Source organism: Netta rufina (genome assembly GCF_964035555.1).
Source record: "Netta rufina genome assembly, chromosome: 1".
Lineage (NCBI taxonomy): Eukaryota > Metazoa > Chordata > Aves > Anseriformes > Anatidae > Netta > Netta rufina.
Window position 1 is genome coordinate 31944410 of NC_140123.1, and position 23184 is coordinate 31967593.

The window sequence follows — 23184 nt, forward strand, 5'->3', positions numbered from 1 at the left end:
AGGAGTATCCTCACAAATCTGCTAAGATTTCCAGCATGTACTGGGGATATTATGTCTCTCAAGGTTTTTATATGCCACTACCCTCAGTTATATTTATTACTCCTAGCATAATCTAATATAGAAAGAATTCATCCGATTGGCTAAAGTGCACAGCTGGGCTGGGAGTGAGATGTTTCTATATAAAGCAATATTTTGAGCTTCCAGTTTTGGATGTTCCATGAGCACGAAACTTTGAAGGAAACGAAAATTTCCATCGACAAGTAAATAATAAGCTGCCCTAAAAACACTGTCAGTTATTTAAGATATTTTTAAACATCTGCATTTCTTATCAGCATCCGTCGGTTTCAAAGTGAAGAGCAACGGGAGGCTGCACCAGCGTGCTGCTCGAAGCAAGCGGCCACTCCTTCTGCTCCTCGCTGAAGAGGTAGGGGCTAGGAAGAGAAGAAAGGAGGCACAAAAAGGAAAGCACTCCTGCTCATCTCCCAGCGTGCTTCATCTTCCCCCAAAAAGCCTCCTTGCACTGGATGACCTCGCTCTCACGGGTAATTTAAGGACTGAAATATGAAAGGCACAAGCGAGGAGGGCAGGAACCTAGAATATGAGGAGGGGGCAGAAATCATAAAAAGGAGTGGATACGGTGGCACAGGAGACCCAAGTGTGGAAGCACTGTAATGAAAGCTGGGGGAGAAAAAGCATGAAAAACACACGAAAAAGTGCAAATACTGGAACTTTTAAGGAACAAAAGCTCTCTGCCTTCCAAGGACACCTCATCAGTTGACACCTTGATTAGTCTACATGCTCTAAAACCTTTAATCTTTAAACTTTTTTTGTTTTTTAATCCTTTATCCCAAGTCTAAAGTAGCAGTTGATTGAAGCAGTCTTCTAATAAAGAAAAATCTGTTATTTATATTCCAGCATCAAAGAGCTGCACTTGCCTTTCTTCTCAGGAAAAGTGCCTGATCTACACGTATCATCTATTTACTTATCTATAAGGAAATTTAAACAGCTTAGGTGTTCATTACAAGATGCATTTCTCCTGTTTTGCGAGCATCCTTTTGAAATGCTTATCATACAGTGTTTGCAGTACTGTAAAAATTAGCTGAGCTCCTAAGCCTTGTGCAAATTCAACCCACCACTATACTCGGTGAATTAAAATACAATCCTATTTCCCATGCTATTCTGATTCATACTTTCCATAAAGATATTAACAAAATCAATCACAAAACGCCTGACACTTTGTACTTCTGCAGAACGGTCTTAAACTGGTAGGACTGCCCTATCGAAAGTCATTTTCATGTAGTGGAAAAGGGCATGGGAAAGATTAGATCTGCGCAGCCTTGATTTGCCTTGCACAGTGAGTGAAATCATCAGCAGGAGCATTCAGAAAGTTATTTGTGAGTGAATTGTTCTCGTTACCCAAACAGACTGCTACCTTGCTCAGGTTTCTCACTGAACTTATTTAAACCACTCTTTGAGTGTAATTAATACAGCTTCTCACAGATGACCTAAATGCTAGCTATGGCCAAGCCCCAACACAATTGCCTCTTTGGGAGCCCAGCAGCTCACCTCAAACTATCTGAACAAATTACATACATTACAGCAGAAGAGAATGAATATAACCCCAGAATGGCTAACACACATGTGAAAACTACATTACTGGGAAGACAGGTGAACGGAAGCAGCAATATCCCACAGAAACCTCTGGCATCAACAGCAAACTGCTCCATCAGACTCCATGTTAGCAAATTGCATTGTCTATAGGCATCAAGGGGGTAAAGTAAAAACTGACTAGATAATATAATGCTATAGAAAAAGAACAGGGAGACACAAAAGATGGGAAGAAATTGGATAAATTGCTTTGCAGAGGCACTTTTTCCCTTCTGCTAATTACACAGGCAGTTCGGGTGACAAAGTAGATGACTAACGTTGGTATCAGTGAAATGAAGTGAAATGAATTCCACCTTAACTACTCCTTTTAGAGTTTATTAAAAAAGTTATTATATTCACAATATGAAGGTTGGATTTCCCTCTATTATGCCCTGATAGCTATGTTTATTTCATATATTTTCTGTAAAACAATTCAGTTGAGTAAAGTAGTTTTTTAATCAATTTTTCATATAGCTTTTCCAACTTAATCTATTTTCACTTGAAAAAGCACTATGGTCATATTCAAATTGATGGTTAAAAGCATTTCAGATGACAGATGTCATCTGTATTTATTTGCATCATGAAGTGGTTTCTTAAAGGCAAGGCATAACAAAAGGAGCATGAATCCTCTAATGAAAGAGACGCTAATATTTGTATTTACGAAATTATAAGTATTTGAAGGTAATCCTTTAAAGATTTCTTGAGAAATGCTACATGGATGTGGCATGTAAGTGTTGCAAGCCTAAGTGGAAAGGTCTAATTAAAAAAATATATTGATGTTAAAAAGCTAAAACATCCCTTTTCCTTAAAAACATAAAATAAATAAGTGTTAGGTTGTTTCCATGTTGTCTGTAACAAAACAGACAAAGATCAGTCCATTATCACCAGACACTTTTCCAGATACATCTGCTTCACCTCAACTCTGAAGTTTATTAGTTTGTGACTTTATTAGAGAAGCCTAGGAGTAAGCAGGTAAATGGAACGTAGTTCATTAGCAGCTATGAACAAAATACACCCTTATTCAGTGTTGCAACATGTAAAGTGAATGGAATTAAGGAAAGCAATTTTAGATAATGAAATTTTAAATACTTTATATTCTATTAAGTTGCTTCCAGACTCCATCAGACAAAAGACAGACAGACAGAATCAGCAACAGAGTTAATTATCCCTCTTTTAGATCTTTCAAGTGGAATAGCCTGTTCTATTGATAAATTGATTCACCAAACTAATCCTAAGGTTTAAAATGAAGAAGTTCATTCAACTGCTACATTATGGCTGCATATCGTTTTTTTCTGAGAAAAGTTAAGAGAAAACTGGCCTTGATAAAATTGTTGGACACTACAAAGCTACAAAGTGTAAAAAAAATAAGTGTGGTGCAGCTGTCAAAAATGTGCATCTTATTTTGAGATCATAGATGAGTTTTTATTTCCATCCAGTCTCCGCAACCATTGACATGTTCACTGGAAAAAAATGCTCAGCACTGCCAAGGTATATTGTTTATTGGCATAGAGACCGAGTACTCAAATGAGTAGTTACATCAGGTATGCATTCAGCATAAACCAAACATCACTCGCAAGGAGATGATGTAACAAATTTAAAAGTGGAGAAAAAAAAAAAAAAAAAGAAATAGAAAAAAGCTGTGAAATAGAAGCAAGCACGGTGCTCCCAACAACCCCGCAAGGGGAGGAGGGCACAAATGCAAGACACAGCAATAAAAACAAAACAATTGTGGAGTGGGCTGCTGCTCCTGGAACCATTATTTTTTGACACTGTTGAAGGTTGGCTGACAGATGCTATTAGCAGGTGCGGGACCGCCGCAGCAGATGCCAGCCAAGCCCTGCTGACTCACTGCGGCAGGTGCTGCCCATCAATTCACCCTGGGGGGGGGCAAGGGAAGGTGACCCCTCCAGCCGTGCCACCCATAGCAGGCAAACAGGGAGAAACCTTAAGCGTAGAGCCAGTGAACCAGCTGTATCCAAAGGTCGCTCTCTGGGATCACCTTCTTGGGCACTTTTCTACTCAGTGACGTGTTCTGTATGTCCTCGTCTAGCCAAGCACGTGCGGTCAGAGAAGGCAGGTGCCCGTGGATGTGTAGCCAGGAGTGCCGACATTTCACAGCCCTCACTGTTAAAGGACTACTTCAGAAACTGAAAATAAGCTCGCAAAAAGGATGGCAAGTCCCTACTCTGGTAAAATAAAATGTTCAGTCCTACCAGGTTTGTTTGCAAAATCGAAGTTCTCTCAGATGTAGTTACGCTCATATGATAGATATGATCTTTTTAAAATTGGTTGCTAAAGCTTTCCACGCTTCCTGAATGGATAAAAGGGCCATATTCTCATCCTTTACAGTAACTTCCCAGAGTTTGCATAGTTTTTAACCTTGGCTTTTATTTTGATGTGAACAAGCACTCCCATTTACTTCATGCAGTAAACCCAAGAGAAGCTGTTCCTGACCCATGATGAAAGCGTCAGGATTTGAATCCCCGAGGCAGACGTCCTAAGGCCTTTCACCAAGAGCTCAGAACGAAACAGAAACTGTCCTGACACCCTTCCCAGCAACAGGACTTTCAATATCCCTTCTGTGGAGCAGCTCGGAGGCGAAGGGGACTTATTACACACCAAAACTCCCCTGCTTCTGAGGGTTTTTGTCCTGCCTTTAGTTTCTTCCACGAACCATGAGACAAGCTAGGCCTGTCCCTGCGCTGAGGGGAAGACAGGCAGTTCTTCCACATAATGACTTTGTAACAGCCTCTCCAGATATGTTATTCTCTTTTGGAGAACACATTTCTCTCTAGAAGCAGCTCCAAGTGGCCCTTAGGAACTCACAAGTTTGTTACAGCTGCTTCCTTTTGCCTGGAAATGGTGAGGCTTCTCATCCAAGCCTTTACAGTTATAAATTGAGGTTTGGTGGTGTGGAAGAAGAACCATCAGCCAGCCAGCCAGCCTCCGCCCTCCTTCCCTTGAGGTAGGCTTAGCAAAAGACAACAAACAACTCCAAACCCTGGAACTAATACGACATTGTAACATATAATTAATGAACTATATCACTATACTATCAGGAGAGAGGATTCAGAACTGCCAAGTGAAACATTTAAGAACTGCCCGCAAACCTCTCCCTTATTACCCATGGCCTCAGAAGCCGAGTCCCATCTTTGAACTCTTCTTTGTAGACCAGCGCCCAGCAGTTCTCAGTGTTTTCCTCAACTAAGCGTGCTCTGGGCTTCTAAAAACCCTCCACATTTATCTCCTTCCACCACTTCTGCGGCTCCCCTGTTCTGAAAATTCCCAAAAGCTGAAGGTGCGAATTACCCCTCCCTCCTCCCTTCTCCTTTCCAGACAGCAGGAGGCAGAAAATAGTAAGAAAGCTGTTTTTTACCCCACTTCCCACACTCACATTCTCCTGAATAAAAACTATACAACATTTGTACAGTTAACTATGAATAAATCAATTTAAATACTTCTACCATCTGTCATGGTCAGTGTTTCTTGTTTTCTAAAGCAATGAACAACTTGAAAACCTAGAATGAGGTATGGCTGGATCTTCTTAGAGGTCCAGAAACTACTCATGAGAACGGAGTAGAAAGCATGCAGAAGAGGCATTAAGATGGATGTTAAGCCTCCCAAAGCAGCAAGCCTCATATCTTCATCTTCACAGCAATCAAAACCTCAGCTCCCAAGAAACTGTTGGGTTTTGGCAACCTATATATTAGCAGGTTGATTAGCCTCATCCTTGAATTCAGATTTCTGTTTAAGAGAAAACAAAGTTGCCCGTGCCCTTTGTTTTATTCTCCTACTTCAGCACTGTTCATAATAAGAGACCACTTTAACCACCATCAGATCTTCAAGAACAGTCAGCATTAACAACACCCATTTAGGCATGTAAATAAGTCACTTTGGATTTGCTGGATGATGAGTGCTCTTAAAGAGCTGCCTGATCTACTACTTCTGTGCCACTTACTGTACCATTCACTGAGACTGAAGACGGACTGCCCACTACCCAGGAGTAACTTCCATTGTCCTGCACACATGGAAAACAGTTCTGTTGTGTAACAGAAATGAATTTCATAACGCTATTCCTTACAGCTCTGAGCTTAAGTGTTGAAATTACACACTTAGTACACACTGAAAATAAAGTGAACTTCCCAAGTACCTTCATTTTTACCATCACAATTCATGCTGGGTTGTACCAGGTGAAACAGAGGCTCACTCTTCTCCCAGTGCATGTGGATACACACATTTTAGTTTTGTTCTTTTGATACTTCCTGATACTAAAGCACTTGGGAGAGGCCATTATTTAATGGCTGAAGGGAATCCAGCCTGATTAAAATTGCACAGCTTTTTCTTGCAGGCATTTCATTAGGAAGGTAAGAACTCATATTCTTCTGAAAACTAAAGAGGAGGCATGGACATTCCCAGTTGTTGTCATGGATACAGCTGCTGAGAAAAATGTCATTGTACCCCTGCAGATAAATGCATGTGCCAACTGCTTTGAATATATAGTGGTAAAACCACCACAGATGTTAAACATTCTCACGTGGCAAGCAGTTTCCTCTCAAAATATGCACTAAATACAAAGCAAAAGGAGTTATTTTTAAACATAAAGGTTATGCCATGAAGGAAGAAAAGGCTAGGCAGCTTGAAAAAAAAATGTTGGCACTTTCATAGCTCATGATGTCATGGAGGAAAAAATATTATGGAACAATAGTATGAGTAAAGGATCAAGTGTCAGCCCAACTTTGAGTTATCTGGATTTTGTCAGTGTGTGTTATAACAGTATTGTTAACTACAATAACTGTATTTCTTAGGTCAATGGGCGATTAAAAAAAAAAAAAAACACACACACACAACAAAAACAAATAAAGAAAGCAACAAACACACATCGGAAAATTTTGAAACAGGGAAGCTCTGATCTTGATTAGACCCTCTCATAGCGTAGGCATTTTTATTTGGACTAGGGCAGTTCCAATCTCTTTCTGCTTCAGCTTTACGTAACTCTTTGCTGACAACAAAAACGTAAGGGGTTCAAGACAGTTCTTACTTGTACCATTTTCGACATCCACTGACTTAGGTTGTTCACCTGATGTGAAGTAAGTTACCAAGATGCTCCTGGAGTTGCACCATTCAGGTGAAGAAAAATCAAATGACATCCCTATAGAGAACAGGCAAGATTTTGGATTCTCCTCTCCTCAGACAGGGGATTCATACAACTCCCTCTCCCTCCTCACACAATCCTTCAAATATCACGCTTCTAAATAAGCCCACAGAGAACCAAGGGAGGCTGCTCCTACGGCTATTGTTACCTTGAGTAGATGAAGCAGCAAGGGCTGTTCTGGATGGGGAAAGGTGAGTGTAGTGGTGAGCCACGCAAAGACAAAAGAGAAAAGAATTGCTCCCTTCAGCAGCATGGAGGAAATCTTCCCAGTCTGAGGAGCTCATTCACCACTGTACAAAGAGTGAAGAAATAAGGAAGTAGGATTGAGTACCCTGCTATAAATCTCTCCTCGTATTTTGGGACAGGCCTGAACAATACAATGCAGTGTTTTGCAGAGATATGTGAGCTATCGCTACATGAAGTACATTGGAACTGGAAGCAAGATAACCGCTGTAGCATGATGTAACACCCCAGCTAATTAGCTCCTTTGGGAACAAAGCACAACACAGCTACGTTGGATCCAGAAGGCAAGCAAGTTCACTTGGGGCTAGCTAGGGAGCCTCTGTACAGCACCACTGTCTCTTCCAGGTAGGTGGGTCCACAATATACCAGCTGAAAATAAAGCTGACAAAAAAACAAACAAACAAACAAACAAACAAAAAAACATAATATGAAGAAGCATATTTTTAAAGCTCAGAACATGCAATTACACTCCAAAGCTTTGATTGTTCTACCACCATTCAAGGGGTCTCCTGTGTTTGACATGTGGATAGGCAGTGCGTGGATCCTGCTTTAGCACAGATTCCTACACGGCTGCTTTCACAACAAGTAATTGCTTGTACCTTAGCCAAGAATATAGCTGGTGACCGTTGGTCTCCCATATCTGATGATCACCATGGCCCAATACCCTGCCCCAGTGTCCACTGATACACATAAATCCTTTGAACTCATCCAGTTGTTTTAGGAAAGAAAAAAACACAAGAATAAAAAATGAGTTTTGTGTAACAGCTCATTCGTGGCAATTCCCCCTTTCCATGAGGGCAATCAACAGGCCTCACATAATCACAGCTAAATGGTACATGGTTCAACTAAAGAAAAAGTTAAAAGGCTATTTGAACAAGTGTTCAACAAATCCTGTAGTATCTGTCTCAGCTTAGGAGTTGTAACTTTCTCCTCAGAAATTCACTCATTCACTCGTGGAGGGAGCGGGGCAGAATCCAGCCTTTCTAGTTCAGCGGATAAGCTTTAAATATAATGTCATGTCATAAGTACAGTCATCAGCCACACAGATAATTACAGCAGGGAAACAAGTTTCTGAACACACAAGGCTTGAAAAATGAAAACTTCATAATTACAGAAGGGCTTCCAGTACCTGCATCCACATCCCAGCCCTTTGATCCCACTAGCCTACACCACCTTCCACATTTGTCTAGCAGACAATCAGGGAAAAAAACTATCCTCAAATTAAAATTGGTTCTCATCCTCTGAAGACAAAAAAGGCTGAGAAAATCAACATTGCACTCCTGAAAGAGGGAATGGGTTAGCTGGGTTTCTAAGAAGACAAGCAGTCATGTTTTACTACTTGGGCTCTGATAACAGCAATTAAAAACACAATCTTAAGTGAAACGACATCACAAATTCATGGATAGGGACCCACCTGAGGAGAAGTAAGGCAAACAAAGAATAGAGTGCCTCAGGAGCTACAGATCGTGGAAAAATAATGAGCACTTTCATAGGCTGAATGCTGCCCTCCAGGCAACATCTTCCCTTTTAAGATCCACCCACAGAATTAAGCTTGTCCCATAAGCATCAACCAGTCACGTACACTAGCTTCTGGGAGAAAAGCTGTTACAAAGCCATTAGGACAGGCAATAGCTGACACGGTGCTACAGATGTAAGACCCACATATCACCTTACTGACCAAGCTGCCCTACAGTACTTTTAGGGGCTTGCATGCATCAGCGAGCACAACCTAGAGGCACTTAAATCCTGTTTCTTGTTTGCTATAAATGTCCTCGGTGTGATCTGCTTACTATGAGCACAGAAGGTAAGGTGGGTACTGAGCATAGAGCACAAAGCACTAAATCATGCACATTCACTCCTACTCCAGTGTTACTCCGTTTATCTTTACATCGGGTTTGAGTAGATCAAGTACTACACCCTCCTTGCTGATGCACTGCCCACACCCTCCTCCACTGAGCTTTCACTTAAGCTTCTGTTGGCCATGATGAGAGTGAAGATGCCCTAGAAGCTGATTAAAATAAACAAATAAATTGATTCATTGGCAAATTTATGCCCAAGTCCAGGTGGGAAGGAAAAAAAAAAAAAAAAAAGAAACCTTTTGAGTCACTGAAAGAAACAGTCAAGTTAAGCATTTACTGTGACATGTAGTTCCAGGTCTAAAAAGCTCTTCCCAAGTTATTTTGCTGTTTGCACACAATTCTCTACCCACACTTTGATCTTGCTTCAGAAGGAAGCTGTCCCACACATTACGTTACATTTAAATTGCACTGACGAAATGTGCTGGCTGCCCTCTCCATTCTTCACTCTTCCACGGAAGCTTTTAGGAACACTAAGCATGTCCATCCCCACTGTCGAAATCCCGGGATGCTGACATTTCAAATTGTACTCTTCTCTATGCAACTTGTGAAAATAACAAAGAAGACAAAAACCTCCCACCAGTGCTCAGACAGCTGCTTGCCTGTGTGCAATGAACCCAGCCCAGGTTGCCAAGAGAGACTGTAATGAGGAGCAGCATTTACTCTTGAATACTCTCAAATGGGCTTTCACTGTATATTAACTCCAAGCAATAAAACATCAAGACTACATTCTTGTTTCAGTTTAGAATTAGGTTTTATAGCCGACATATAAAAGGAGATAGTTGTAATAGACATGCTATGATGTTCTTAACTGGAACAATATAAACAGTGCTTCTATAATAGGCACTACTCTGAACTTTGTCAGGGAACTGCCTGAACTTCAAGCTTCACGCCTGGCACTGCTTCTCCCAAATTTTAAACCTGAAAGGAACATCCATAAAGATGGGAACAGCCAAGCTATACACAGTGCTGAAATATGGAAGAGAATAAGCAATTCTCACATAGCATGTATTGAAATTCTCACTGTAAGCTCCATTCCCTAGGGTAAAAATTAAGCATAGATTCAGTCAAATTTAGGAGGCTGTAAAGGAAAGAACAATTCAGCCTATTATACTACTTAACAAGATACTGCTAGAGATTTTCAACCTTTCCACCTAAAAATAAGGCATTTTTGCAATTAAAACAAAAGCAACCATTAAATGTTAGAAATGCTAGAAGTACCAGAACATTTTTCCTTCTATATACCTATCAGATGAATAATAAGTTGATACACCATGCTATAAGTTCTATTACAAGTGTTTCTAACACAGCAGGACTACACACTTGCACATATGATTAGGTTTTAATCACTGATCAAATGTTTCAAGCAAAATTCAGCATGACCTACAACTATTTTTCCTGGGGATATCATTTTGTCCTACAGATTTATTTTTCTATAAATTACATTATATACCTCTCCAATGAAAAAAAAAAGCTTTTTCTTTTTTTTTAACACTACAAAACTCTGTGCACAAAATGAATCACAAGTTTAGTATTGCTTAGCACCTGGGGAAGAAGAGCTGGGATCAGTATTGCTCCATAGCCATATGCTGTAGTAAAACCGATTAGTGGTATTAGCAACAACTCAAGACCCACAAAGTTTAAGTGGTTCAAGGTCAAGTAAGAGGGAAGATCAAGTTTGGACTCAAAGAGAAGACAGACGGCCTTTCAAATAAACTGCATAGCTTGAAAAGTATTATAATCACATTGATGACAAAGTATTTTACAGAGGGAAAACACTAAAACTGTATCACGGACATGAAGGGCCCAGAAGCCTACTTTCAACAAGTTCCTGTGCCAGTTATTTCTTTGCTGCATTTAGATGGGTGCTATTCTGTACCACACTCATGACATCTGAGTCACCCCTTAGCACTTGCACGAGGTGCAGGATCACCTCTGCTGATGAGACCCAGCTATGTGGAAGGAACTGTGAAGACGGTGCAGCACTACCCAGACACTCTCCATGGCATTTTTCTGCATCTTGGTCAAACCCTAGGCCATACAGAATGAAAAAAAAGGAAAAGAGAACAAGAAAAAAAAAAAAAGGAAAGACAGAAAATATGGAGATAACTTAAGATTTTGTAATTTCCTCTTGCCAAAAGGGAGTTTGGTTCTCAACTCCTCTGATTGTCTCTTAAATTCTAGTCTTAAAATTTTAACTAAAACATCATACAGTCTTAGGGCAAATCCAACAGTGCTATTGTAGACAGAAAACTTTCCAGGGAGGTTTAGACAAATGAGAAAGGTTTTAGAACTTGACATGGCTTCATGCCATTGATCTGCAATCACATAGCCTGTAATGCAAACAGAAAGTTATTTAAAATACTCCTAATTAGGTACAAAAAGTGTGCACTTGCCCTCTGCTGAATAGACAGAAAACCCACTGTTTCACACCTATTCCATGTTAGAAGGTATGGGAGGGAGGCAAAGCTACTTTTACCTTCTATGACCTTTCTTAAAGTTGTAGCTTTGAAAAGAAGTAGTTTTATTTTTTGCTTCTGGAGGTATTCAAACAAGCCCTTAAATACTGACAAACCTTCCTTAGCAGATACAGGTTATCTTTGACACTTGTGTTTAAGGGAGACAGAGAATACTGCATTTGAAACATATCAGGAACCACATTTTAGTGATCTGTAAGACATTATTTGCAAAGAATGGCTCTGAGCAACCTAACGTTGTTTTGAAAATGTCTCTCCTTTAAGCATGGGGTTGGGAGTCCAGAAGTCCTTTCCAGCCCAAATAATTATTATGATTCTGTATGAACCCCATAAATATTTTTTTCCCTACAAAAAGCCCCTCTCTATAACCTCTCACACCTACACACAGTAATTTAAAGTGTGTATCAGCTATAAATAACCTTAGTCTATATTTCAAAGAAAAGGTATAATCATCCTTTTTATTACTCAAATAGAAAAACAGAAAATTTCTCGGTCATTTCCAACTCTTTGCTGTGAGACAGCCTCCCAGGGACACAGGTTTATCACGGGCTCAAAGGGTAATTTGAAATAGCAGCCCTTTGTAAAACTGCTGAGGAAGGGTGGGGAAAGAGCAGAACCTATGATGTTAACTCCTTTTATCTCCTCCTCGACGGTGGAGGCACCAACCAAGTGAAAAACTGAGTTGCTTTTTCCCTAAATGGTGTAAGCAAAAAGGAAAAAATGAAATAAATCAACATTGGTATGTGGTCGTACACACATGCAAGAATTAAGATCTCCTGAAGTGTACGTGTAATCAGGACTATGAAAAGGTTAAAGAAACTGAAATAAAGATTAGGTATTCTTTCAAAAACCACAGCTGTTCACTGCAGTTGCATTTACCTGGTAGCACCAGGTAACGTGAGATAATATGCAAAAGTACCAATGGTTGTTTTTTTACGTGCAGCTTGACATTGCCAGCACATTTAATAGCTTCCTTTTGACAAGAGCCCATCAGAAGTTCTGTACTTATTAATATCTCCTTTTCCTTTGAAATGCTGAGGAAGCAGCAGAACACAGGCTTTCAATGCAGCATCAGGGACACAGGCAGAAACCTGACAGCCCTCTGAAGCCCTGAGTGATTCTCTTTCATGTATTTTATAAAATTAGCAAGTGGGGCAAGGGAGGAAGCTTGCTATCTAGCAGACACGATGGAAGCACTGGCCCTAATTTGTTTAACTGCTTTTGAGCTTTTGAAACCTTATGTGCCAGTGGATCAGGGAAGGTTGGAGACTACTGGCCTAAGCAGTTAAGCGTCCCAGGTGTAAATTTTACTTTGCCTGCACAGAGTTTTGAAGCATATTGTTCAAATTGTTCTCTCTACAAGAAGCTAAGCAGTGGATTCAGTACAGGTGAAAGTCCCTTCTTTTCCAGAAGGAGGCAAGAAGCTGCACAGAATTATGTGTATTAGCCAAGGATGCATCCATACTTCATTCATTATAACAAAAAACAAACACAAAGCAAATGATACACAACAAAAAATCACCCTCAAGTTGCAGTCAACTGAGCTACACAAGAAAGCTCTCTTAAATTCTGTTTCCTCCCCCCTATATAATGCAAATTTCCAGATTACGTGCAAAGTTTGCTCAGACAGGTTAACTCACTCAGGTGGAAGAAAATCAAGTTTAACAACATCAGATAGGACTTTGGGCTTCGAAGCTCTGCAGGGCATTCCTGTTCATTTTGCCTTTAAGAGAAGCTGTGTAAATGATAAAAATATTTTTTTATTTCCTTAAAAGCTCTGGTTTAATCAGAAACATTTGCTCTTCATCTCAAACCCAAGTAACTCACTTTTCCTACCTCCCCACCACAGGCTTGCACCCTCTCAGAAGGAAGAGGAATTAGTGTACACACCAAGAACTACACCATATTATTTCAGTGATGGGATCCTTGACTCACCACAACCCCTTTTACCCTTTTCAATCTCTTTTTTTCACTTTGACCCGAACAGGAGGCTGAGACAGAGGCAAGTCAATGTTTGTTAATACAGTAACTCATGAAGGTCCCCGCAATATCAGGCAAAAATGGCAATAGCAGCTGAAAAATCAGCAAAAAGGGTGCGGTAGTTATCAAGTCAATAGCGCCCCAGTGAACTGTGCTCCCAAGATGGATCAGTACCCCTGAAGCAGGCAGTGTGGAGTGAAATGATCCAGAGGAACAACCTCATATATCTGCAGCCTCTGTGAGACTCCATGCCCAGCAAACTTTTGAGGTTTTGGCAGCTCCTGTCTTCATGGGGTTGACTGGGAGAAGTCGAGGCACGGGCTGAAGGGAAGCCACCCTTCCTCGGCTGTAGTTAGTTCCTGGAGAAACAGTGACAGCAGCAGGAAGGAAAGAGGAGACCGAGCAAGCAGCGAGATGTCTCTATGGGAGCATTAAAACAAACACACAAGTATGTGCCCGTCCTCACAATCAACGCAAAGCGGGGACTGGGAGGGAAGAGGTCTGCCCGACGGGCAGCCGGGACCGCTGGTGAGCCACGCTGACGTCCTTGGCTGCTTCCACCAGCGCAAGCCACCCTTCCCACCAAGAGCTGGGAAGACGCTGACCTCCCTCTTGCTCCTGAGCATTTACAGCAGCTCTCAGGACTACCAGCTGTCAAACTGAAGACAGCCAAACTGAGTTGCTAAATTTAAGCAACCACACAACGGGATGTAACTGACCAGAGCAGCATGACGGCCCTTTAGATCCACTTAAATCTCCACAGGCACGAAAGACCTCGGCAGATCTTCGCAGCACGAAACGATGCCAGAAGTGCAAAACGACACCGAGGGCACGGCCAGCTTCCTTCAGCACAAAGAGACCTCGAAAGACCCTGGCACTGGCTGGCCAGGAGCCCTCCCGGTGGCTCCCCACAGAGGGGTCCCTCTTCTTTCCCACCCTGCGGATGCACGGGAGGCTTCAAAAACCTATGAGGGTTGCTAAGTGACAATAACGCAGCCCTCTCTCACACCATTTACAAAACCCAAACGTTTAAAGGCAAGGAGATGAACAGTTCGGAGCATCGTAAATCTTACGCCGCCCATCTAATAAACAAATAAATTCTCATCAAGTAGAAAGTCTTGCCGATTTCATTACAATAATCCGAACCCTCCCAAGGGGCATAGCTCAGTTATCGTGCTTTCAGGATCTAAGCAGTGAAATATTTGCAAACGGGAACATTAGTCAAACGAGGAAAAAAAATAGCTGAAAAAAAAAAGCTGAAAAAAAAATATATGCTATTTCTTCATACTTGTGCAATACATCAGGATAATTCCTACACGGTAAAAGTTTTATAAGTCAACCACGCTCTGACTTTGCGTACAAAATTTTGATGGCCCACATCCAGCAAGCACTTAAGCGCCGGCTTAATTTTAAGAAGTAATTAATCATATAAAAGTGTACAGGACGACTGAAGTATTTCAGTATGTGCTTAACTGTTTTACTAGAATAAATCTCTGATTTCTTTTTAAATACCATCTAATGCTCTGTTCTTATTTTTAGCATATCAATGAAATAATATTTATTTGGGGTCAGCATTGAGCTTGTTTGTTGTGATAAATGCAATGTTTACGTTCAGAAAGAATGATTTTTTCATTATTATGATGTGGAGGATGTAAGTTATGGATGCCCCCAAGCTAGGCTTTCTGCCATTGCTAGCAAAATGAGTGTTGTGGCTTGAACTTAGTATAACAGAGCTATTGCTACTGCACTGGTATTTAAGTAGCCTGATCCTTGTTTTTTTTAAAAAGAAAGATTTGGGAGAATGAAACTTACATTTGGTAGATAGAATGAGAAAGTATAAAACAGTAAGGGCAACGAAGCAAACAAAGGTGAAAGGATGAGTTATTTTTTTCATTAAAGACAAGGTCCAGGTATCAGAGCATAAAAATGGGGGGAAAAAAAGCTAGCCATGCAGTCAATAACTTTATAATATCATATCCACCTGTGTTAGAAATAACAGTAAAGAACATTATGTGAAAAAATAGAAGAATCTCAAAAAAATAATGGCCAACTAGAAAAAATACAGCTCTTGTGGCTCCTTCGCGAGTAGCATCAGTTTAGGTGAGCTACTGATCCACCTTCACAAGACACTGAGCCATGTATTAATCATCACTATCAGAAGAGAAAAAAAAAAAAAAAAAAACACCAAAACATGGAAATTAATACAGAAACATTCTTTTATACCCAACACTCCGTATTCAAAGCTTCAATGAAACCACATACAAATACACGACACTTAATATAACCTTCTTGCTGTACTTAGATTTTGAAGCCTCCAGACTGCATATGCTGCTCTGTAGAGCCCTTAAAGAAGCACAGTTGGTCAGAGTTCAAAGAAAATGAAAGTAACACTATTGAGGAAAAAAAAAAAAAGAAAGAAAGAAAGAAAAAAAAAACTTAGGCTTTTGTGGCTCCAGAGCAAGAACACTGGTCTAAGCTGCCTTTTATCGTCTTCAGCTAGTCAAGAGGATTCAATACTTCCTTTCAGATAAAGGCTTTGTGATAGCCAGACAGACTATTCTTTTGATCACTACTTCAATTACAAAATCACTGTAATTCTGTGTGTTCTGTTACCCATATCCAAACTCAGCTGGATAGCCCAGCTAGCCATCCAGCAGTCACACAGCAGTCCTGTATCATGGATTCTGATGTAACTTCTGGAAACGATTTAAAATGTCCACAAATTATCTATATAGCCTTACATGGATAAAGATCCAGCTATAGAAAAGTCCTTTCTTCATCTCTGGCATGACTGTTACATGTCTTCAGGACTGTGCACGTGAAGTTCACAAGATAAGACACCTCAGAAAAGGATTCCCAGTTGTCATTTATTCTTGACTTACTCTCTTCTTGTGCTTCTTAAAACCAGAAAGACTCTCTAAATTGCAGAATAAGCTCAATGTCTTTCACCTGATCATCTTGAGAGAAAAGCATTCCCCAACTCCTCAGAACAAAACACAAAACAAACCAAATCTCTTATGTTAAAGATGAGAGTGTGATTATCTTGTCTTTTTTTTTTTTCACATTCACAGCTCACCAGCTGGCTGAGAGAGAAAAAAAAAAAAAAAAGAAAAAAAAAAGAAAAAAAAAAGTATGATTTGTGTTATTTTCCAATACAAAATAACATTAATCCTTTAACGTTTCTAGAAATAAAAAAGGCAACATTTTCTTTGAAGACCCTCTTGCAAATATCCACTGAAAAATGTTTCAAGCTCCCCCTTTCTGATACTTCGCTAGCAATTTAAGCTTTGCCAATACACGCATCACTAAAATGCCTTAGCAGATTTCATTTCAGTTTTATACAAACATGTGTCAGAATTTGGAGTGGTAATGACCACTATGCTTTAAATAGTGTAACTCTTTCCAGGCTAACCCTACTCCCTTCAACAGAGCATGTTCAGTCATTTTTAACTTCCTCAAACTCCCATGGTTTTGGCTGAAACTTTCCATTAATCGACCCTTTTTTTGAAACCTTACGTAGAGATGCATCAAGTACAGGAAGCAACACATATTGCACACCATTTCAAGCTGAAAACTATTTTAATTCTTCCAGCCGTTCTCTAGAACTGAATAATACACATATGGATATGAAAACTTACATTTATTGCTCTGTGCTTTAGTACGTGTGTCTGCGTGCATCAGTGGCATGCACTGGTGGCTGATTCCAAATATCTCACTTGGAAATGAGGTTAAAGAACTCCAGGGAATCAAATCTGACAGAGATTTTGCGACAGCTGTGATAAACAGCTGGTGGAACACTTTACCAAGGATGTATATACAATGCATGCGGTGGACAAGTAATTCACCTGCAGGACGAAAATCATGGGAAATATAATACCGACGACAGACACCCTGCAGCACCCTTAAATCGTTTCAGCAGACGCCGCCAGGTGCCAAGAGGGCGAGGGTGATTGCTGTGCACTGGGTCACCTTAGTTCTGCCCCACGCTGTGTAAACACGATGATAAAGTTTTAGTGACGCTACTTATGTTACCGCAGTGGGGAAATAAATGGCAAATTACAATGCATTTTGAAGTCATGCGGACTCAGGCAGTCCTAATGCACACAGAGAAGCCACAGGAGGGTTAAATTTGCTACCATGGCATTCTCTTGAGAAATTCTGGTACATAAAATCACATTTCCTTAATCAGAAAGGAATCAAGCACTATTTAGCTGAGTAAATCAGGACCTACCAAATAATAAAAGCTAGATAAAGCAGATTACATTACACAGAATGACGTTGGCGAAGCCTAGCACCAACACCAACCACGGGGCTTTACATTTAGTTGAATTAACAAACTATAGCAATCGGAGAGAAATGTATAACAGAAACAAACAGGAAGTGACTACTGGGACTTGGCACTGCGAAATGTCACCATATGGAAGAGTTTAGAAACTTTTTGAAGGCTCAGTTCCTAAATGGCTGGTGTTATCCACTAAGGCCAATAAAAACACAGTGGGAATTTAATTAATTTACTTTTATTACTCTGTAATGATTTAGGATATCTAAAAAAAAAATATATTAAGACCCCAGACAAGTTAATTCTGGTAGCAAGTCTTGCAATTGAACTAAATAGCACTGTATCATTTCCACTAATTATAAGATAGCTATACTTCAGCAAATCTCCCACACTACAGTAATTTCATTATTTCAAACAAACAAGCAAACAAAAACACTTAGGGTGAAGGAGGTGAAGAAAGCATTCTCCCTGATATGCTGCAAGTGTATTTATCTCGCTAAATACACCCTATTTTCTTACATTTCCTGATTCATGCTTTCTGCTCCAGAATGTCTGCTTCATCCAAAAATAAACACAGGCCAGATACCCAATCGCAGATTTGAGAGCAAAACATGTATCCAGCAGAGCTTTCCCATTAACTGCACATGGACCCATCTCAGTAGGAAGCCAGGTCAGCAATGAAAGTGCTATTCTTCATACCCACTTTGTAGCAGAGAGAACTCAAGACAGGAGCAGGAGCTATAACCATACTCTTCTAACTGCTCTGCTTCCAAGCATGCAGGGACCACTTCATCTATTTTCTTGTGCTTGCCCCCAAGATGAGCAGGGAGGGGGAAAAAAGTGTCAGCTCTAATTTGAACCTTCCTGTCTCAACAGGTTCCAGCGATAAAGAACTAAAACAACAAACTTCTTTTTAAGAAGTGTACTTGACACTACAGCAATTAACTTTAAAGAAATTAGAACCTAGCTGATGACAGGCAGAGTTTTCATACTGCAGCCCAAAAAAAATGAAATCATCTGTTTCATTTAAGAAAGGCACCAGCACTCTCTTAACCAGCATCTTTAAAAGTTAAGAAGACATATTTAACGCAGATGCAAGGAGAACTTTCCACAATTTAAATCCCCAGTATAACACTGCTTGTACATCATCATATACACTGCTTTAAGATCAGCTACAATTTTCCAGCATCATCATAAAAATAAAAACATCTATTTCAAAAGCAGTTTTTACCAAGACACTTCTTACATACTGAACATTGAGGTATCGCAGAAGGGAAGAAGTTGTGGGTAGACACAATGAAATCAAGAACTGTTTCAACACTCTCCATTTGGGATTTCAGCTCAAAACTGCTCAGCTTCACAGGGCATTTGCCACCTGTTTATTCTGTTGCACTTCCTCCAGGGAACACATATGTGCTCCACAGATGCAACAGCTTTCAGGATAAGGTTCAAAGATGCTGGCTTTAATCTTGTAGAAGTGCTAATTAATTTCGGTCCTGGCTCCCCTACTGCCACAGTATCACTCCATAAACACGTATGCGGCCGGAGTGAACAGCTCCTCGATACAAGCAAGGTGCTGTCCCCCAGAACAGTTTAGTCCCTTGCGCTGCGACTTATTGTCTCCTCCTTGGTTTTGCAGAAACTAAAACATGTTGATCCTCAGGTTTTCTGTATCGGGGAAATAAATCGTGGCCATATTTTGACACAAGACGTGCCTCTGAAAATGTGAGGAATAAGTAGAGATAAATTAAAATACAACAAGAACAGAAGTTACATAAATGGCCAGCCTAGCATCCATCCTTTTCTAGCAGTGATTTACTGTAAAAACAGTTACACTGAAATCAACCAAGCCATTTGCAGAGGAACTAAGTGTTCAATTTGAGCAAGTGGTGGCAAAATTGGACTACAGATCTCTAAGCAGAACAGTAAGCATGCGATTAGCATATCATATACAAGCAATGAACTTCAGTGTAATTACATTTTCTTTCTTTCCATTTTCCCATTCTGTTTTTCACTCCCTTCCCCCCCCCCTTGGCCAAGTAATTAATTGTTTGCACTTAGGAAGAAGAAGGCACAGGTTCAAAACTCACTTTGAGCGCTACAGGTGTTAGAGATCAACAAACCTATTTTTACACCAGGGAAAAGGTTTTGCTCTTCTACATGCTTTTGCTAAATCTTATTATATAGATGCTAAAAAAAAATCCACTACTGAAGGGTTCTGTCTGCAAAGAATCACCATATGGTAGCTTTCACAAATGATCAACTGTACCAAAACATCTAAAAATAACATCTTCCTTAAGTAAAATAAAAACAATTACCAGCAGAGACTTTTGGGTACTGTTCTACGCTAAGGAATCAATACCACGTTGCTGAAATGTTTCAAGTAAGTATATAAGCAACCTCCAGAGAAAAACGGCGCTGTGTTAAATGGCCCACGAACATCAATGATAAATGTAACATACATGTTTTGGGTTCTTTCAGAAGTCTATTCTTAGCTGTAAGACAAACCCCATCCATCTAATTAAAACCTTAGCTTACAAACACATTCACAGAGTAAGTGAAGCTTAACAAATCTAATTTGAATGAAAGGGACTAGCTGGGTAAAAGAGCAGTTCCCTGATGTTCCTTGCTCTAGTGGTTTCATGTAACCACTGATCACCAACTACTACAACAGCAAACATGCAACACCCTTAAACTAAATGGGAGTTGTCTGTCTAAATATAGCTACTTTTAAATAATGCATCGTGAGTTATAAAATAAAGTGCTACTGAATTATTTAACCCGGGTCTCATCTTTAACAAAGATATATCACTTTTAATTAAATGGGAAGTTATTTATAGTCTTGGTTACATATTATTGTAAATTGCAACCAGTAAAGCAACATTTTACAAAGAGGTACTAACCAGTTATGCCAGTAGCCAGTTTTTCCTATACAAATCCAATTCACAGAAACAAAACTAAGATAAGCAAAATCATCACTTTCAGAGTTGCCTTAAAACTTCAGAAGATGACAGTTTGGCACTCATTCACAGCCCTCAGTCACAGAATATCCCACCAACCCATAACACTTGGCAAGAATTCATTGGCACTTCACGCTCACAAAACTGTTTCAATAACATTCATAATCCCCACGTTTTCTTTACACAAGCACCAGCCTCTAAGAGAGCAAACCCTTGAATACACTTAGCACTACTACAGTTGAAAAAGCATCCCGCTCTGTCACTTGTAAAACGTTTTGAAGACCGGCACACAGAAGCAGTGTTAAAGATGAAAGTTGGTGCCTGGCTGTGTTTTCAACGCAATGTAACAGTTGTATATTATTTACTATAGTAACCCTCCAGCCAGGCCTAACATCTGCAACTGCAAAATTAACGTTTAGCAATCAAAGGGGGATGACACGTTGTGTTTAGAAGGTTTCTGGAAAAAATTGCCTTCCACCTTACATAATGGGATAAGAAACTATTAAACACCGAATGTTTCTTGTTGAAAGGTGCCAGCACTCGGGATGTGGCATGTGAAGCAGGGTGAAAGCACAGCACCAAACCAGCAGGAATCACAGGCAGATCCTTGCTGGCTTTAACGGGTAAAGGAAACAACACATGACCTGTAGAAATCAAGCTGTAAGTGCGATCTGTCTGGGCCTGTACGGAGTCACTCAGCCCCTAAAAACAGGCTCCACTGATACTTAGGAAAAGAAACAGTCGTCTTCCTGAGCTAACCCCAACAGGGCATCCGGAGAACGTGGACCAGGGGTTGCAGGAGGTTACGGGAGCCTCCCGTGCGAGTGCAGTCTCGTAACTTGTCTACTTCTAAACACGTGCGCGTTAACCTCACGGGGTTGGGAGGCTGCAAAGCGATGTGCCCGCCACCCAAAAGTTGAGCAGAGGATTCCCCTGGGGGAGCAGCTCCCCCCACTACCCCGAGCCAGCCGCTGCTCAGAGCAACTTTGACAGCTGCTGGGCGCCCTCGCACCTACAGCCCGGAGGCAGCGCTGCCTCCCCCTGCCTCGCACGGCCCCTCCTGCTCCCAAACCGGGTCGGGACCGGGCTCCGGGGGTGCAGGACAAGCCGTGCAGGGCGGGATGCCGCCGAGGAAGAGGAGCAGGAGGGAGGCAGCCGCCGCTTCCCCCACACCCCGGAGGCAGGCGGGGCGGCTGCCGGCCGCCTTTTGGCAGGCGGTTTCCCCTCCGGCCCCGCGGCCCCGCCGCCCCGGGGGGCTTCCTGCCAGCCGGGGACAGATGTGGCCAAAACAGCTGGCCGGGGAGGAGGGGAGAGGGAGGGAGGGAAGGAAGGAAGAGGCGCAGCTGCCTCGCCCCCGCCGCCCCGGGGGGCAGAGGGATGCGCTCGGGATGCGGCGGCTGCCCCCGGGGCGGCCGAAGTGGCCCCCGGGGCGGCGGGGCTGGGCGGCTGCCTCCCCCCTTTTACCTTGCTGCGGATCTGCCCCGAGGTGGACACTTTGCGGATGAGTTTTTGGGGGCCCTCGTGCTCCCCTTCGCTGTCCGACGACTCGTCCGCTGCCCCCACCGCCGCTCCCACCGCCGCCGGGTGCTGCTGGGGCTGCTGCTGCTGCTGGATGCCGCCGCCGCTCATCCCCGCCTCGGCCCCGGCCATCTTCCCGGACTCCTGCCGAGAGAGAAGCACACCAGCCCGGCTCAGCCAGGGCAGCCGCTGCCGCTCCCCTCCCCGGGGAGGAGGAGGAGGAGGAGGAGGAGGAGGAGGAGGGACGGGAGGGTGGGGAAGGAGGCGGCGCAGAGGGGAGGGGACGGAGGCGGCCGCGGGGACCGAGCCGGGGAAGAGCCGGGCGCCGACAGCGCGGCCGCCATCTTCCGCCGGGCCGGCCCCCCGCGCCTTCAAACCCGCTGCGAGCCCTCAGGGGCGACAGCCGGGTGGCCTCAGGGCTCCTTTTCCCCTTGGGACACTCGTGGCCGGTGTCCCTGGTGGCTGAGGCACCTGCCCAGGTGCGTGGAGCCGAGGTGTGCCCGAAGGAGAGCGGCCCCCCGCTATCGCTCTGCCAAGAAGGCGGCGGGCGGAATGGGGGCACCTCGCCTCCAAGTGGGACGTGGTGACCGTCCTGCCTCCTGGCATGAGGAGAGGGAACCGTCCTGCTCCGAATTTGGGGACGCTATTTTGGAATTTGGGGGCAAGTTGCAGGGAGCACGGGCAGCAACCTGGAACGGGGTGTATGGCCGTGTATACATCCGTACACCTCATACTCCCCATCCACTCTGTGGCATGGAGGTGTGTGACCACCACCCGTATCTTTCAAGCACTGGACAAACTCATGGATTGCTTTCCCCTTGTTCCCTCATAACCCTTTAATTTTCTTATTCCTTTGTTACAATTACTGCTTTAAGAGTAGCCTTTTGGGGGGGAATAAACAAAGGGTCACTTTTCCCTGTTCGTCTCCGATCTGGCAGCTCACACGATCCAGCCTTGTCACCACATGTTCTGAATTGTGGGACTTGGAAATTATTGTGGCTTGCATGTAGTCAGTGTTCAAAATAAGCACTTAAATCACAGCGATGCTAAATAAGATGCACAGATCTCGAGT

General features: G+C 42.2%; 1 protein-coding gene across 2 annotated transcripts in view; it reads right to left on the reverse strand.

Moving 5' to 3' along the window:
• DGKH (diacylglycerol kinase eta) overlaps positions 1 to 23184 on the reverse strand; it is a 163918-nt gene that overhangs the window by 135004 nt on the left and 5730 nt on the right. For both annotated transcript variants that reach the window (XM_084292184.1, XM_084292183.1), the window contains exon 2: positions 22059 to 22256. In XM_084292184.1, the coding sequence (XP_084148310.1) occupies positions 22059 to 22256 (198 nt within the window). The remainder of the gene's footprint in view (positions 1 to 22058; positions 22257 to 23184) is intronic.